The 12,282-nt window shown below is 40.8% G+C and overlaps 1 protein-coding gene across 1 annotated transcript in view; it reads left to right on the top strand.

Moving 5' to 3' along the window:
* The window catches only part of cacna1ba (calcium channel, voltage-dependent, N type, alpha 1B subunit, a), a 78,206-nt gene that overhangs the window by 30,669 nt on the left and 35,255 nt on the right, over window positions 1-12,282 (top strand). The window contains exons 8-19 of the mRNA XM_028415224.1: window positions 3,822-3,937; window positions 4,052-4,138; window positions 5,201-5,288; window positions 6,796-7,034; window positions 7,499-7,611; window positions 7,725-7,837; window positions 8,001-8,132; window positions 9,020-9,092; window positions 9,166-9,283; window positions 9,449-9,516; window positions 10,247-10,353; window positions 11,870-11,935. Coding sequence (XP_028271025.1) covers window positions 3,822-3,937; window positions 4,052-4,138; window positions 5,201-5,288; window positions 6,796-7,034; window positions 7,499-7,611; window positions 7,725-7,837; window positions 8,001-8,132; window positions 9,020-9,092; window positions 9,166-9,283; window positions 9,449-9,516; window positions 10,247-10,353; window positions 11,870-11,935 — 1,320 coding nt within the window. The remainder of the gene's footprint in view (window positions 1-3,821; window positions 3,938-4,051; window positions 4,139-5,200; window positions 5,289-6,795; window positions 7,035-7,498; window positions 7,612-7,724; window positions 7,838-8,000; window positions 8,133-9,019; window positions 9,093-9,165; window positions 9,284-9,448; window positions 9,517-10,246; window positions 10,354-11,869; window positions 11,936-12,282) is intronic.

Here is a 12,282-nt window from a genome sequence, read left to right on the forward strand (position 1 = left end):
AACCGGCTTAAGCACATCACTGCTGCTGAGACTGTGTATTTTCTTAAAGCTTTGATCAGACTCATTCAGACGAACGGGTGCACACAGGGTTCTATTTATGTTTCGCTCTCCTGTTGTTTAATATTAAAGTCATTAACTTTTGAATATGCCTCAGTTCCACCTGGCTGCTCTGCCCTGGTTGATAAGGTGATGTTTCTGTGCTGGTGTGAAATCTCTTTCCTCCCTCTGTGCTTCTTTTCGAAGTCAAAATGTGAGACAGACTGTTCCTCAAAGACTCAATGTAATTTGTAGAACATGTCCAATATTAGTTCCTGCAGCTACTTGCAGAAATGCATAATTAGTCTCAACTTTTCATATTGTTTGCTTAATTTTTGACTGCAATTAACCGGGTACCGCCGGGACCAAAGTTTGATGACTTCAGTGAATGCTGAAATGCAGAGTCAGCTCAGCGGACCATTATTGTTATTGTGTTCATTTCACCTTGCAGACATTTTGATGTCAGTCATTATCCTCATAGTTTTTTTAATGTGAGCTAAAGCTTTTGTTTATTTTGGTATTACATAATAGGGCTCGTCGAACAATTAAATCTCAGCTTGTTTTATGAGTCTTATGGAGGCCTCATGATGTAGATTTATACAAAAACTCAAGACAAAACCTGAACATAGTTTTCTTTATTAAGGCTGTAGTGCTTGGTTGGAAATCACTCTTTGGTTTCTGAGGAGCAGTTTTAAATGTTACTATCGCTGGCTTCATCTTGGCAGCACAGAAAAGTACCGTAATCAACTGTGCAACAAAAACAAATAGTTTACAATTTGTCAAACTCCTTTTCACTTCACTGAGTTTATATTATTGGCTTTTTTTGGTTTCTCTTGCTGGCGTGTCTCCAATGAGGTTTATTTATTTATTTTGCCACTAATTTAAGCCCCTGTGATCTAAATTCAGCCACTGACAGTGTACTAGTGTGTTATCATACATATCACTTTATTGTCTCATGTACAAACAAGGAGAAAGCTCTAGAGTGCTGCTAGCCTTTAACCGCCCCCTCTGTATTGTGTCCTGCTTGTTTCCTGCTCTTTCTCCACAGAAGTCGTCAGATGGTTTTACAGTTACTGGGGAGGTGGAAGGTCACTGATGCTGTCTGGCAGGGCTGTGCGGGGGCCATGTCATTGTTTAAAGGGCACGATCTGTGCTTCAGAGAAGGCAGGAGAGCAGATACATGCAGGGTCGAGAGGCTGCAGGCCCCCAGGGGAGGTCAGGGCTATTCACTCAGCTTTTATCCCACCAGCGTGGGCGGGCTGAGATGAGATATGACTGTGATCAAAGTTTAAACCCACAGTATCAGTTTTCATTTAATCCAGTTGACAGTGATTCTTACATCTGGATACTTGCTACAACAACTTTCTGTGGGTTCCAGGTGGAAATCAACTCGTTAATATCTCACTGATTTGATTTTTTTGGGGGTGTTGCCCACATGTTCCTGCTCAGCTTTGCACTGGGATGATGTTATCCAAAAAAGTGTTTTTTTAGCTTAAAACCTTCATAACTCAAAACCCTTTATGCCTTAATAATTTGCTAAAGATGAGATGAGTTAATGATACGATTCTTTACAAGCCTGCAAACATGTTTATTTGCATTTTCAATTGGGTATCTATGGAGACTGACTCACTTTCAGCCTCAAGTGGACACTACTGGAACTTTAACACTTCTTCGTTGCCTTCAAGCACTTCCATTATCATTGTTTATATGATTAGCCATGAAAGTCTGGCCTTAAACTATGAAGTCCATGATAAGGATTTTTTCATTACAAGTTGCAGAATTGGGAGCTGTGTAATCAGGTTGCATGGAGGGAGAGGAGACATTGTTTATTTACACCTACCAACAAAAATCTGGAACAAAAGTTTCCATTTAATAACCCTCCTCTATATAACTGATGGTGTGTTATCTTCCTTGTTCAGCTTAAGAAGATAATCCAAGATCAATATCACTTTTGTGCCGCTCGTGGCTCTCAGACATTTTTTCTTGTGCCCTTTTTTTCGTCACCTGTAGCTCAGACACTGGGGTGTTGCAGGAAGTAGGTGTGTACTTTCACTTGTCATGTATAATAGTGCAACACTTTTATCTTACATAGAAGAAGAATAGATGCAACTGTGCAGCATTTTGGTCAGAATCTTCTTTATCTTTTAATGCACCTGCCTGTTTCTGTGGGAGAGAAGTGTGTGTGTGTTTGCAGTAGCTTGTAACTACCTAATGTAGTATTGTAATGTTTTTGTTGTGCTGACATATTTATCAGTATGTACAGCATGTTTGTCTGTACACTGCAATTTGCGACACTGGAAAATCCTTTCTGCTACAACATACCCCTGTATGCACACACATACTGTACACTTCTGCAGCCAACACATGGCTGGACTGCACACACATTATAGAGAGAAAGAAATGCATCCACAAAATTAGATTTAGACACACTGGCAGACACGTACACAAACACGCACACACACACACACACACACACCCTCAGGAAGGCAGGCAGACAGCCACTGCAATGCAGGATAGAGCTTCCCCCTCTGCTGTGTGGGAGACACACCAATCACTGAGCAGTGGGGGTGGACTGGAGATCCCTCACTCTGTTATTTCAGTAGTCTGTCTTCCTCTCTCTCCCTCTCTGTATTTCCTTAAAGGTCTCTCTGCCTTCCTCCACCTCTCTTTTTCTTCACTTATTCCCCCTCCCTTTCTCTGCCTCATCTCCTGCATATCTCATTTCTCTCTCAGCTCTTTTAAATTAGCATGACATAACCCTAACCGTTACACTGGCGAGGCAATACAGTCAACATTATCAGCTTTAACAAATGAGTATAAGGCAAAAACAGTACAAAGAAATGTATTATTCTATGACAAAGATAACATTTGATATGCTTACAAATACACAGTGTGTCAGTGATGCATTTGATATGAATGTACCATATGTGTACAGCCCAGTTATATTTGTTTGGTTTTCTATGCCTTCACATTATGAACAGCACACAGAGGTGATGTGAGGGAAGAATAGTAAAAGTATGTGTTTGATTCGAAGAAGAAGAAGAAAAAAGCACGTCTGGTTTTATTGCCTGAGTTGTCAGATTTAAAAAGAAAATGCACTTCTTCCAATGGCCACTTGAGCCTGGCTCCAAAAGGGAGTCAATTCCCATAGACCTCCATGGTAAAATGTCCAGCTGTACGACAATATGATATGACAGCTGTACAGGGGTGCAATTTTAATGTGAGTTTTATTTGTTTGACATCATCCCAGTATAGCACGTAGGTGAACTTTTTATAAAACTCACCTGTTTAGGAGCAGGAACAGACACAATGTAAACTGTGACAGCCGACCCCTGAGGCTCTCCTGCCTCTTGTCACTGACTGTGTGACCTTAGGAGGGTGTGGTTCAGTGTTGCCATCAGTGTCACATACTAATGTGCTGCTAAACATGCATTTAACATGTGTAAAAGATAGATGAGAGACCTGATAAAAGAGTGATCTCAATAACCTCATGATCTTTCAAATGTCAGGTGGTGGACAAACCGATGTCCTCACCTTCATCAGATTAGAGGATGTTTGGTCACTTATTAGTATCAACATTCTCAGTTGTACTGGCTCGGACTCAGGCCTCAACTTCAGCTCTCCCACACTGGGAGGACAACATCTCTAACTCACCTGCTGGAAGCCAGCTTGCTGTGTACCTGTCAACAGTGGAGTGCTCCTGGTCTGTGTCGACTTGTCAGATCTAATAACCTCTTCTTGTCTCTTTGTGTGTGTGTGTGTGTGTGATTACGTGGGTTCTACAGGGAATTTGCGAAGGAGAGAGAGCGTGTGGAGAAGAGGCAAGAATTCCTCAAGCTCCGCAGGCAACAGCAAATAGAGAGAGAGTTAACAGGGTACCTGGAGTGGATCTGCAAAGCAGGTCAGACACACACACACAAAATATTGAATAAATTTATTGTATGTCATATTACAGAGATCTGATGTAGTTATGACTGCTTTAATTTGAAAGTGTGGCCCTGTGTTTGTGTTGCAGAGGAGGTGATGCTGGCTGAGGAAGATAAGAATGCAGAAGAGAAATCTCTGGATGGTGCGTGGTACAAAAGGAAACACAACAACTCTGGTGAGGAATGCCATGTTTATGATCAGCTGTGAAAAGTAAAACAAAAAGTGGTTAAAAAAGACTGACTACTCTAGTCTCTACATCTTTTGTTTATTAGAAAAGAAAATGGCTGTGTTACCTTTTAGTACCTGTTCTGTTCACTTTTTTATTTCTAAACATGAGGTCATATTGGTGATTGCAATTGGATGGTTTTGTTGATGTCATTGTACATCATTTGTACTGCAGTCCCATGTCAGGAAATGAAAGATTGGTGACTTACAGCAGGTCAGGAATCACATTTTCTGATGGACTTTATCAGCAAATGACACCAAGTAGAAACAAAAGCAACATTAATGTTTGACACATCGTTTCCATACTGGCAGCCTACTGACACTAGGAAGAGGCCAGTGTGACATGACATTAGTCTGGCCTGATAGTGGTGCTTGTTGTCTTGTTGTCTTCTGTTCCCACATACAATTATATATAACCTTCTGTCAAAGTGGCTTTCCATTCATTTTGATCCGTGTGTGTCTATTGATATGTACTTATATGTCATTGAAGTGTGACTTTTTTTTAAACTGTGTGTTACTGTCTGTATGTCTGGCTTCGTCTGTACCTACCACCATCTGGCAGCTCCCTAACTGCGTTATCAGTAGGTGGCTGATACAGATAATTTCCACCGGCATCCCCTCCTGAGGTGTGTGTGCGTGTTTTACTCACACACACTTCTCAAGGCCATAGTGGCTCTCGTCTGCAGCCTCACCTAGGGTAACAGTCACAGCGATTATGGGTGCCGGGGTGAGGGGGTAATGAGATTAAAATGAAGTACACAGAGGGAGGCTCACCGTGAGTTCAGAGACAGCGTGGGAGTACAGGGGCCCTTCACACAGCTCTCCAGCTCTTCACTGTTTTATTGTTTTTTAAAGCTCTCACAGAAAAACCTGGACTGTACCAATTTACTGAAGATTTATTTCTGCTCCGTATGTTTGAATGAACAGGAAATTCACTCCAAACACAAAGAATAGGAGCTGCTTTAAGATTTGATTTATGTAATGATTTTCCTTTTCCATATTGTATTTGCAGTGCTAAAAAGGGCCAAGAAGAGTAAGAATGACCTCATCAATGCAGAGGAAGGGGAGGACCACTTCACTGACATCTCCTCTGTTGGTGAGTTCAATAACTGTGACACTTCTTCCATATCTTTACACATCTCAACCTGCTTCTGTTTGATTGTGTGGCTGATTGTGGCACATTGCTAGTGGCACAATATGTGCTCTTATAGTGTTGCATCATTTTGTTAGTTTTGAGTTAAACAAACTTGGTTTCTAAAGGTAAATTACAAATGTCTTTAAAAATTTCATCAGCAGCATTAACATGAACAAATCACTCCTCATGTATTAAAATATTTGCATTTTTACAGTTTCTACAAACTCTATTCTACAAATCAGAAGAAACCTGCATGATTAAAATCAGCTAACTTCTGATTAATTTTTGTTTTAACCTGGCTGCTGCTATGCACCAAGCTTGCTCTGGTGGCAGAATTTTCTACGTTTACTATGAAAGGTTAAAAAGTACATACTTTACATTGTTATCAATAAATAAATATTACAGAACCCATGCATACAAACATCATTTTGTACAGGAGAAAATGCTTTTCATCTTCATGTTCTGGGAACCACCTTCACATTTATGTGTTACTTGTGATGACTCCTCAGACGGTCTCACTTTCTGAGGTGTCAGAATGGCAGTTTTTCAGTGAGAATCACTGTGTGGAATGTGGAAGCCCAGTCACTGAGGCCTTGTTATTGACCTCACAGAACACAGCAGCCACAGCCCAGCTAGAGGAAGATCTATTTATTTTTTAGATTCGTTTATCTGACGTCCATCTATTCTTATCTACTTGGAAAGACTTATGTTGACTGTAAAGTGAATCATATAATAAATAACTGCACGATTAAGAAAAGAATCTATAGAAAGAATACTTCCTAAAAGCATGGACACCCTTAACCTTGGGCAATTTTACAAATGAAAAAAGTACTAAAATTTTAGTTTGATCAAATTTGCACTGTAGTGATTAGTACCATCTTACAGTCGATCCTTCCATCAAATAAATGTTGTGAGAATCCAGGTGTAGCTATTGTTTTGATGAATAAATTAGGTGTAAAAAACAGAAAAAATAGTGGTGAAATGTTCTGTAGAAACATAGATAGTATGATAGTGTCTTCAGGTGATACAGTATGAGTCAGAGGTCTGGATTAAAATAGAGCAGGAAATGATTAGCCCACTAGTCTTCCAGTGGTAGTAATGAAATTGTAATGGAACCATTTTTCTCCCTCCATTGGTGTCCAGTCCCACTTGACATTTGGGCTTAATTTAAGTTACAGAAGGTTTAATATAGCACAGGCTAAATGGAAGCAGGAGGGGGGAGGGATGAAGAGCATGGCATTATGATCTAAAAGAGCCAACAGCTTGACTTTAGTTACATCACAGCTCGTCAGAAGCTTATATCATGTTCAGTCCATTTGTCCCTATGGTTCTTCCCAGTACTTTTAGTTAATCTGTGCTCACTTTGGATGAGTGCCAAAGTCTTTTCTGATGTGCTGTCAGAATCACTGCTGGACCCAGGCGTAAGGTGACTACACCTGATCTCAGTTTGAGACTGGATAACTTTATTGCAGTTTTGTATGTTTTGTTCCAACTGCCCCCCCAGGGTCGCCGTTTGCCCGGGGCAGCGTGAAGAGCAAGAACGAGAACTCATCTTACTTCAGGAGGAAAGAGAAGAGGATTCGCTTCACCATCCGCCGCCTGGTCAAATCCCAAAGCTTCTACTGGACCGTGCTGTGTCTCGTTGGCCTCAACACGCTGTGTGTAGCTATAGTGCACTATGACCAGCCTGAGTGGCTCACCTATGCATTGTGTGAGTACAAATCCCTTCAAAGTTTTAGGGCCATCTGTTGAATGCTTGGCCGTAAAAATGGGCCTTCAGGCCGACTGTATCTCTTTAACCACTGGGAAAATGTACACCTTTTGCTTTACGTTGCTATCATCACTGGATAGTGGAAAATATTATACACATTCAGTCATGTCTATAAAAACATGCAGTCTGTTCTCTGCTCAGAACAAAATAAAACGCTGATCTGTCCTATAGATAGAAAGAGGAAAATAAGGAACACATGTGCCAGCATTATACAGGTAGCAGTGCATACCATGTGAGCAAACATACGTCTCACATCTCCACTGTGGGAGAGTACAGCATTATTTTCTCCAACAATAGCTCTCTTTCTCTGCCTTGTTTGCTGTTGGCCCAGATGCACAGGCAGCAGGGAAGCATGTTTAAACCCAGTGCAATGATCTGTGTGTTTTCTCTTCCTCCCTGGACAGACCTGGCCGAGTTTGTGTTCCTGGGCCTGTTCCTGGCAGAGATGTCCATGAAGATGTATGGCCTTGGCCCCCAGAACTACTTCCACTCTTCATTCAACTGCTTTGACTTTGGGGTGAGTGGTACTGTTCAGTTGGGAGTTGGGAGTTGTCTATCCACAGGTCTGTTTAGAACAGGACACATGCTGTTGCTAGCATGGTAATAACAGATAATAACAATAATTCACAGGTGATTATTGGCAGTATTTTTGAGGTGATCTGGGCTGCCATTAAACCTGGGGCCTCATTCGGAATCAGCGTCCTGCGAGCGCTACGGCTGCTCAGGATCTTCAAAGTCACCAAGTGAGTTATCAGTAATGTGACCAATGCTATGCCTTCATTTTTATTTTAATTACATACATTACCTCACTCTATCAGTCTTTCTGTAATAACGTCTTTATAAAAAAATCAAAAGTAAGCAGTACTGTAGAGACCATATGCTTATACAGCATGTCTGTGTGTGCAGGTACTGGAACTCTTTGAGAAACTTGGTGGTATCCCTGCTGAACTCCATGAAGTCTATCATCAGCCTGTTGTTCTTGCTCTTCCTCTTCATTGTGGTCTTCGCTCTGCTGGGCATGCAGCTGTTCGGTGGCCAGTGAGTAATTTCTGTTTCAGGTGGCAGATGTCGTGATGCAGCAGATGAGATCAGAGGTGCAGGGACCACAGGGAGTTCTCAAAAATGGAAAATCATTTTGAACCAGCAAACTACATACCTTTTAAAAAAGAGTGTGTTTACTATCCCTTCATGCTGACCACGCTGGCAAATGAAGGCTCCATTTACCTGCCAAAAAAAAAACATCCACCAGCTAGTTTCACGTTTTTTCATCATGATTTTATAGCTTAATGTGTATTTTATCATACATATTTATATATTTATTAGTTATACTATAATAAAAACAATTCTTTTTTTCAGAATGTTACGAACCCTCCTAATGGCGTATTGCTGTTTTGCTGTTTTGCTGTATTGCTGTAATCCACCATCATATAAAACGGCTTCATATGTTAACACTCAAGTGTAAAAATATAACAACACCTCAGTTAAAGGAAAAGGGGAAAAGCAGAATTTGATGAGAGCATTTCACAGGCTCCCGAAGCTCTCCCTGCTTTCTGCTGTTTTCTTTTAATGAGATCCAGACTTAAGAAAAGTTCTCCTGGATTTCAAGTTGGCATAAAACAATTCTCTATCTGCATTTCTTACTTTGGGGGAGATGTAATTAGGTCCCAGCAGACAGACAGAGATACAAAATGTCAGCATTAGCACGTCTCATCCATTTGAGAAGAATAAACAGCCAGGGATCAGCCATAAGGTCACACAGTCCCAGACAGCTCAGATCTAATGGCATGTATTGTGCTGGAGTAATGTGCAAGGGCCTAATGGAGAGGACCGGTGATCTATCCAGCAGGAGGTGGAGGACTGCGTGCGGGTGACCGTGCTGTGTCTTTGGAGCTTGATTACATTTAAAGACTGTTTTCTCCCTGCAGGTTTAATTTTGAAGACGAAACGCCGACAACCAACTTTGACACATTCCCAGCAGCCATTCTCACCGTCTTCCAGGTAAAGGTCAGCTCCATTATGCTTTGTTTTTGTCCCTGTTCTGCTGGTGAAGTGGACTCTGTCTCCCCCGCAGATCCTAACAGGGGAGGACTGGAACGCAGTCATGTACCACGGCATTGAATCCCAGGGAGGTGTGCACGGGGGAATGTTCTCCTCCATTTATTTCATCGTTCTCACTCTCTTTGGAAACTGTATCCTGCCTCATTGATCCCCGTCAATCCTCCCTTGTTGCTGCTGGGCAGCAGCACTGCGTAGAAATTTACGGTTGACTTGAAGAACAGCTCCAACTATAAATATTGATTCTGTGTTTATCAATCTTTTGATGTTTTTTTTTTCCTGACACCACAAATAATCAGACACGCTTTTGAATGTGTTCCTGGCCATTGCTGTCGATAACCTCGCAAATGCCCAGGAGCTCACTAAGGTACAGTATTTCTTCATGGTTTGAGTTAACAATAGGAGATGGAGGCAGTCTCACCCACAGCATCCATCAAATCCTTTACCTTAAGTCCAGCACCACACAGCTTTTTCCTCACGAGGCAGTAAATATTGGCACGAAATGACACCGTAGGGTCCAACATGTGTCACCACCACCTGTGAGATATTAACACATCTGATAGCTCCACATACAATGATAAGTTGGTCACTACTGTAAAGATGGCTCAGTCAGTTCATAAACACAAACAGTGCTCCCTCTGAAAAATGGACTGACACATACAGTATTCCCAATGTCTGATAGTCAGTAATCAACGCTGAGGCTGAGACCAACACATATAAAAGTGCCTGTTTTAAAGAAGAAATGCCTCATAATTATGTATCATAGTGATGAAAGTTTCATCTCAATTAACAAACACTGATCTCAAAATGAAAGAGCAAGATATCGAAGCCATTAGTACAAAATGAGGCCTCCAAATTTAGTGCATGATTTACACTTCTGTATCAGATTACCGATTTAAATCACTAATTACACTTGGTGCAGTATTCCTCTAACTAATACAGTTCAAGAAAATGGTCAGCACATGTGAAACAGCCTATGCAGGATATATTATTGAGTAATATATGTTCACATCTTGGATATGGTCAGATTTTTACAGTGTACTAGTGTTGAATGTACGTTTGCATGCATGTATGCTTTTTTTGTACCAACTGTCCAGGATGAAGAGGAGCAAGAGGAGGCCATCAATAAGAAGCTTGCTCTCCAGAAGGCCAAGGAGGTAAAGGAGGTCAGCCCCATATCGGCCGCTAACATTTCCATTACAGCGTAAGTCAGTCTCCTTTAATGTTTGTCCTAGCTTAGTCAGAGCTCTTTTTGTACTTGATTGATGACCAATAATTATAAAATAAGCCACACAGGGAGTTTTTTTACTGCAGTTCACCTGTATGCACCACAAAGTGGCACCACTATTCATTGCCCTATTGCCTATTCATTGATACAAACCAGCTAAGCACACAAAAAATCAGTGTAAGGGTACTTCATTCACTGCATGGTCTGCACAGGCTTTAGCTCTTGTGTCACTTTTCCCAGAAAACACAAATAATGTTGACTAACCTCCTTAGTGAAAGTTCATCTCACACACTCTGAAATGACCGCTGCTGTAAGAAGTGCTGCTTAATGCCAGATAGTTTACCCTATTATAATTTAGACATGCCAGCACAGCACTACAAACATGTAGCTTGTGTTATAATGGATGAACAGTAGCATATTAAAATCATTTTATTGGTTCACTCATTCAAGCAGGTAGATTCAGATTTAATAGGTGCTGTATTGTTACTGCCTTTTATAGTTTTTATATACAAACAAAACAAACACCTGAAGGTACTGATCCGTTTCCTGTAACACTCTGTGATGCTGCTCTGAAGTTATGAATAATGCCTGTGGTGGGGCTGAATCAGAGGAATGAACGAAGACGTTTTGGCAACTACACTAAGGCAAACTGGAAAAAAGGGGGTTTGTGTGGCTTATACACGGTGGACAGGCAGAGTTCGAGTAATGTGACTTTATAAATGCATCATAAAGCAAAATCACAACCAATACCTTAAACTGGAAATATAATGAAAAAACACTGTTGATTTTTTTGGTTTAAATTCACATTTAGTCACTTTACAGTAAAAAAAAATCAGGTTGCCCACTTTAATTTTTTAGATTATAAGAGTATAAGAATATAAGAGTATAAGTTTTTACACAACAAAGTCCTGGATCTTTTTCCAGGTTATATATCCTATATATTCAATGCAACACCACATGTGTCTCATACTGAGCAACCAATGCTGCTCTTCCCAAGTCATTAAGTTCAGTCTCATCAATAATCATTAGTTATTTATCATTTTTCAACAAAAACCGTACAGATTGAATTTTAAATGTAGTTAAGTTCATATCTGAATTAGTTTGAAGTGACGTGATTGGCCAGTATATCCTGTGTAAATACGTGGCATTACTTGCTGCTGTGGTCCGCTGTGTTTATGGTGCTGATGTCAAACAGCTCCACCCACAACATTATTCTGTCAGAGCAACTCTTCCAGTATGTGTAAAATTTCATTTGCTTTTCACTCCGCTAGTTGTAGTGAAATATTGCTTATTTATGGATTTTAGTGCTGTTGCTATGGCAGTAAATGGTCCCTTTCCTCTCTGGTTCAGGCTTTCTGATCTTTGCTTGGCCATTGAATTGAAATATGAAGGGAGAAGACAGAGAAATGTTGATTGGTGTCTGGCTGTTTTCTCTGACTTCATCCTATATGATGTTTCCCCCCCTCCCCATTTTTGTTTTGTGCATGTGCAGTTTTCTAACACGCAGTCGAGGTAACGCGCACTCTAGCAGCTCATCCATCTGCAGCGTTAACTCACTGTGAGTTATTACCTCTCTGTTACAATTTTGAAATCCTTCCCATTGCCTGTCTCACCCTGTTACTGAACACTGTCTTCTTCTGGTGCCATTCGTACAGTGCATCATTCTGTTGTGTGTTGATTCCTCTGTGCTCTGAGCTGTGTGTGTGTGTGTTTTTGATACTATGTGTGTTCTGCTTTTATTGTTTGTTATTTATGAAGATTTTTTGAAGAATTGTCGTGTGTGTGTTTGTGTGTGTGTGCCATCAATCATGGTATCTGGTGATCAACAGCTTTCTGTCTGACTGATTTCTTTTCAGTGACTGCACCTCCTCTTCTGTAGATTTCCAGATACAACAGATCACTGTT

The sequence above is a fragment of the Parambassis ranga genome, chromosome 9, assembly GCF_900634625.1.
Source record: "Parambassis ranga chromosome 9, fParRan2.1, whole genome shotgun sequence".
NCBI lineage: Eukaryota > Metazoa > Chordata > Actinopteri > Ambassidae > Parambassis > Parambassis ranga.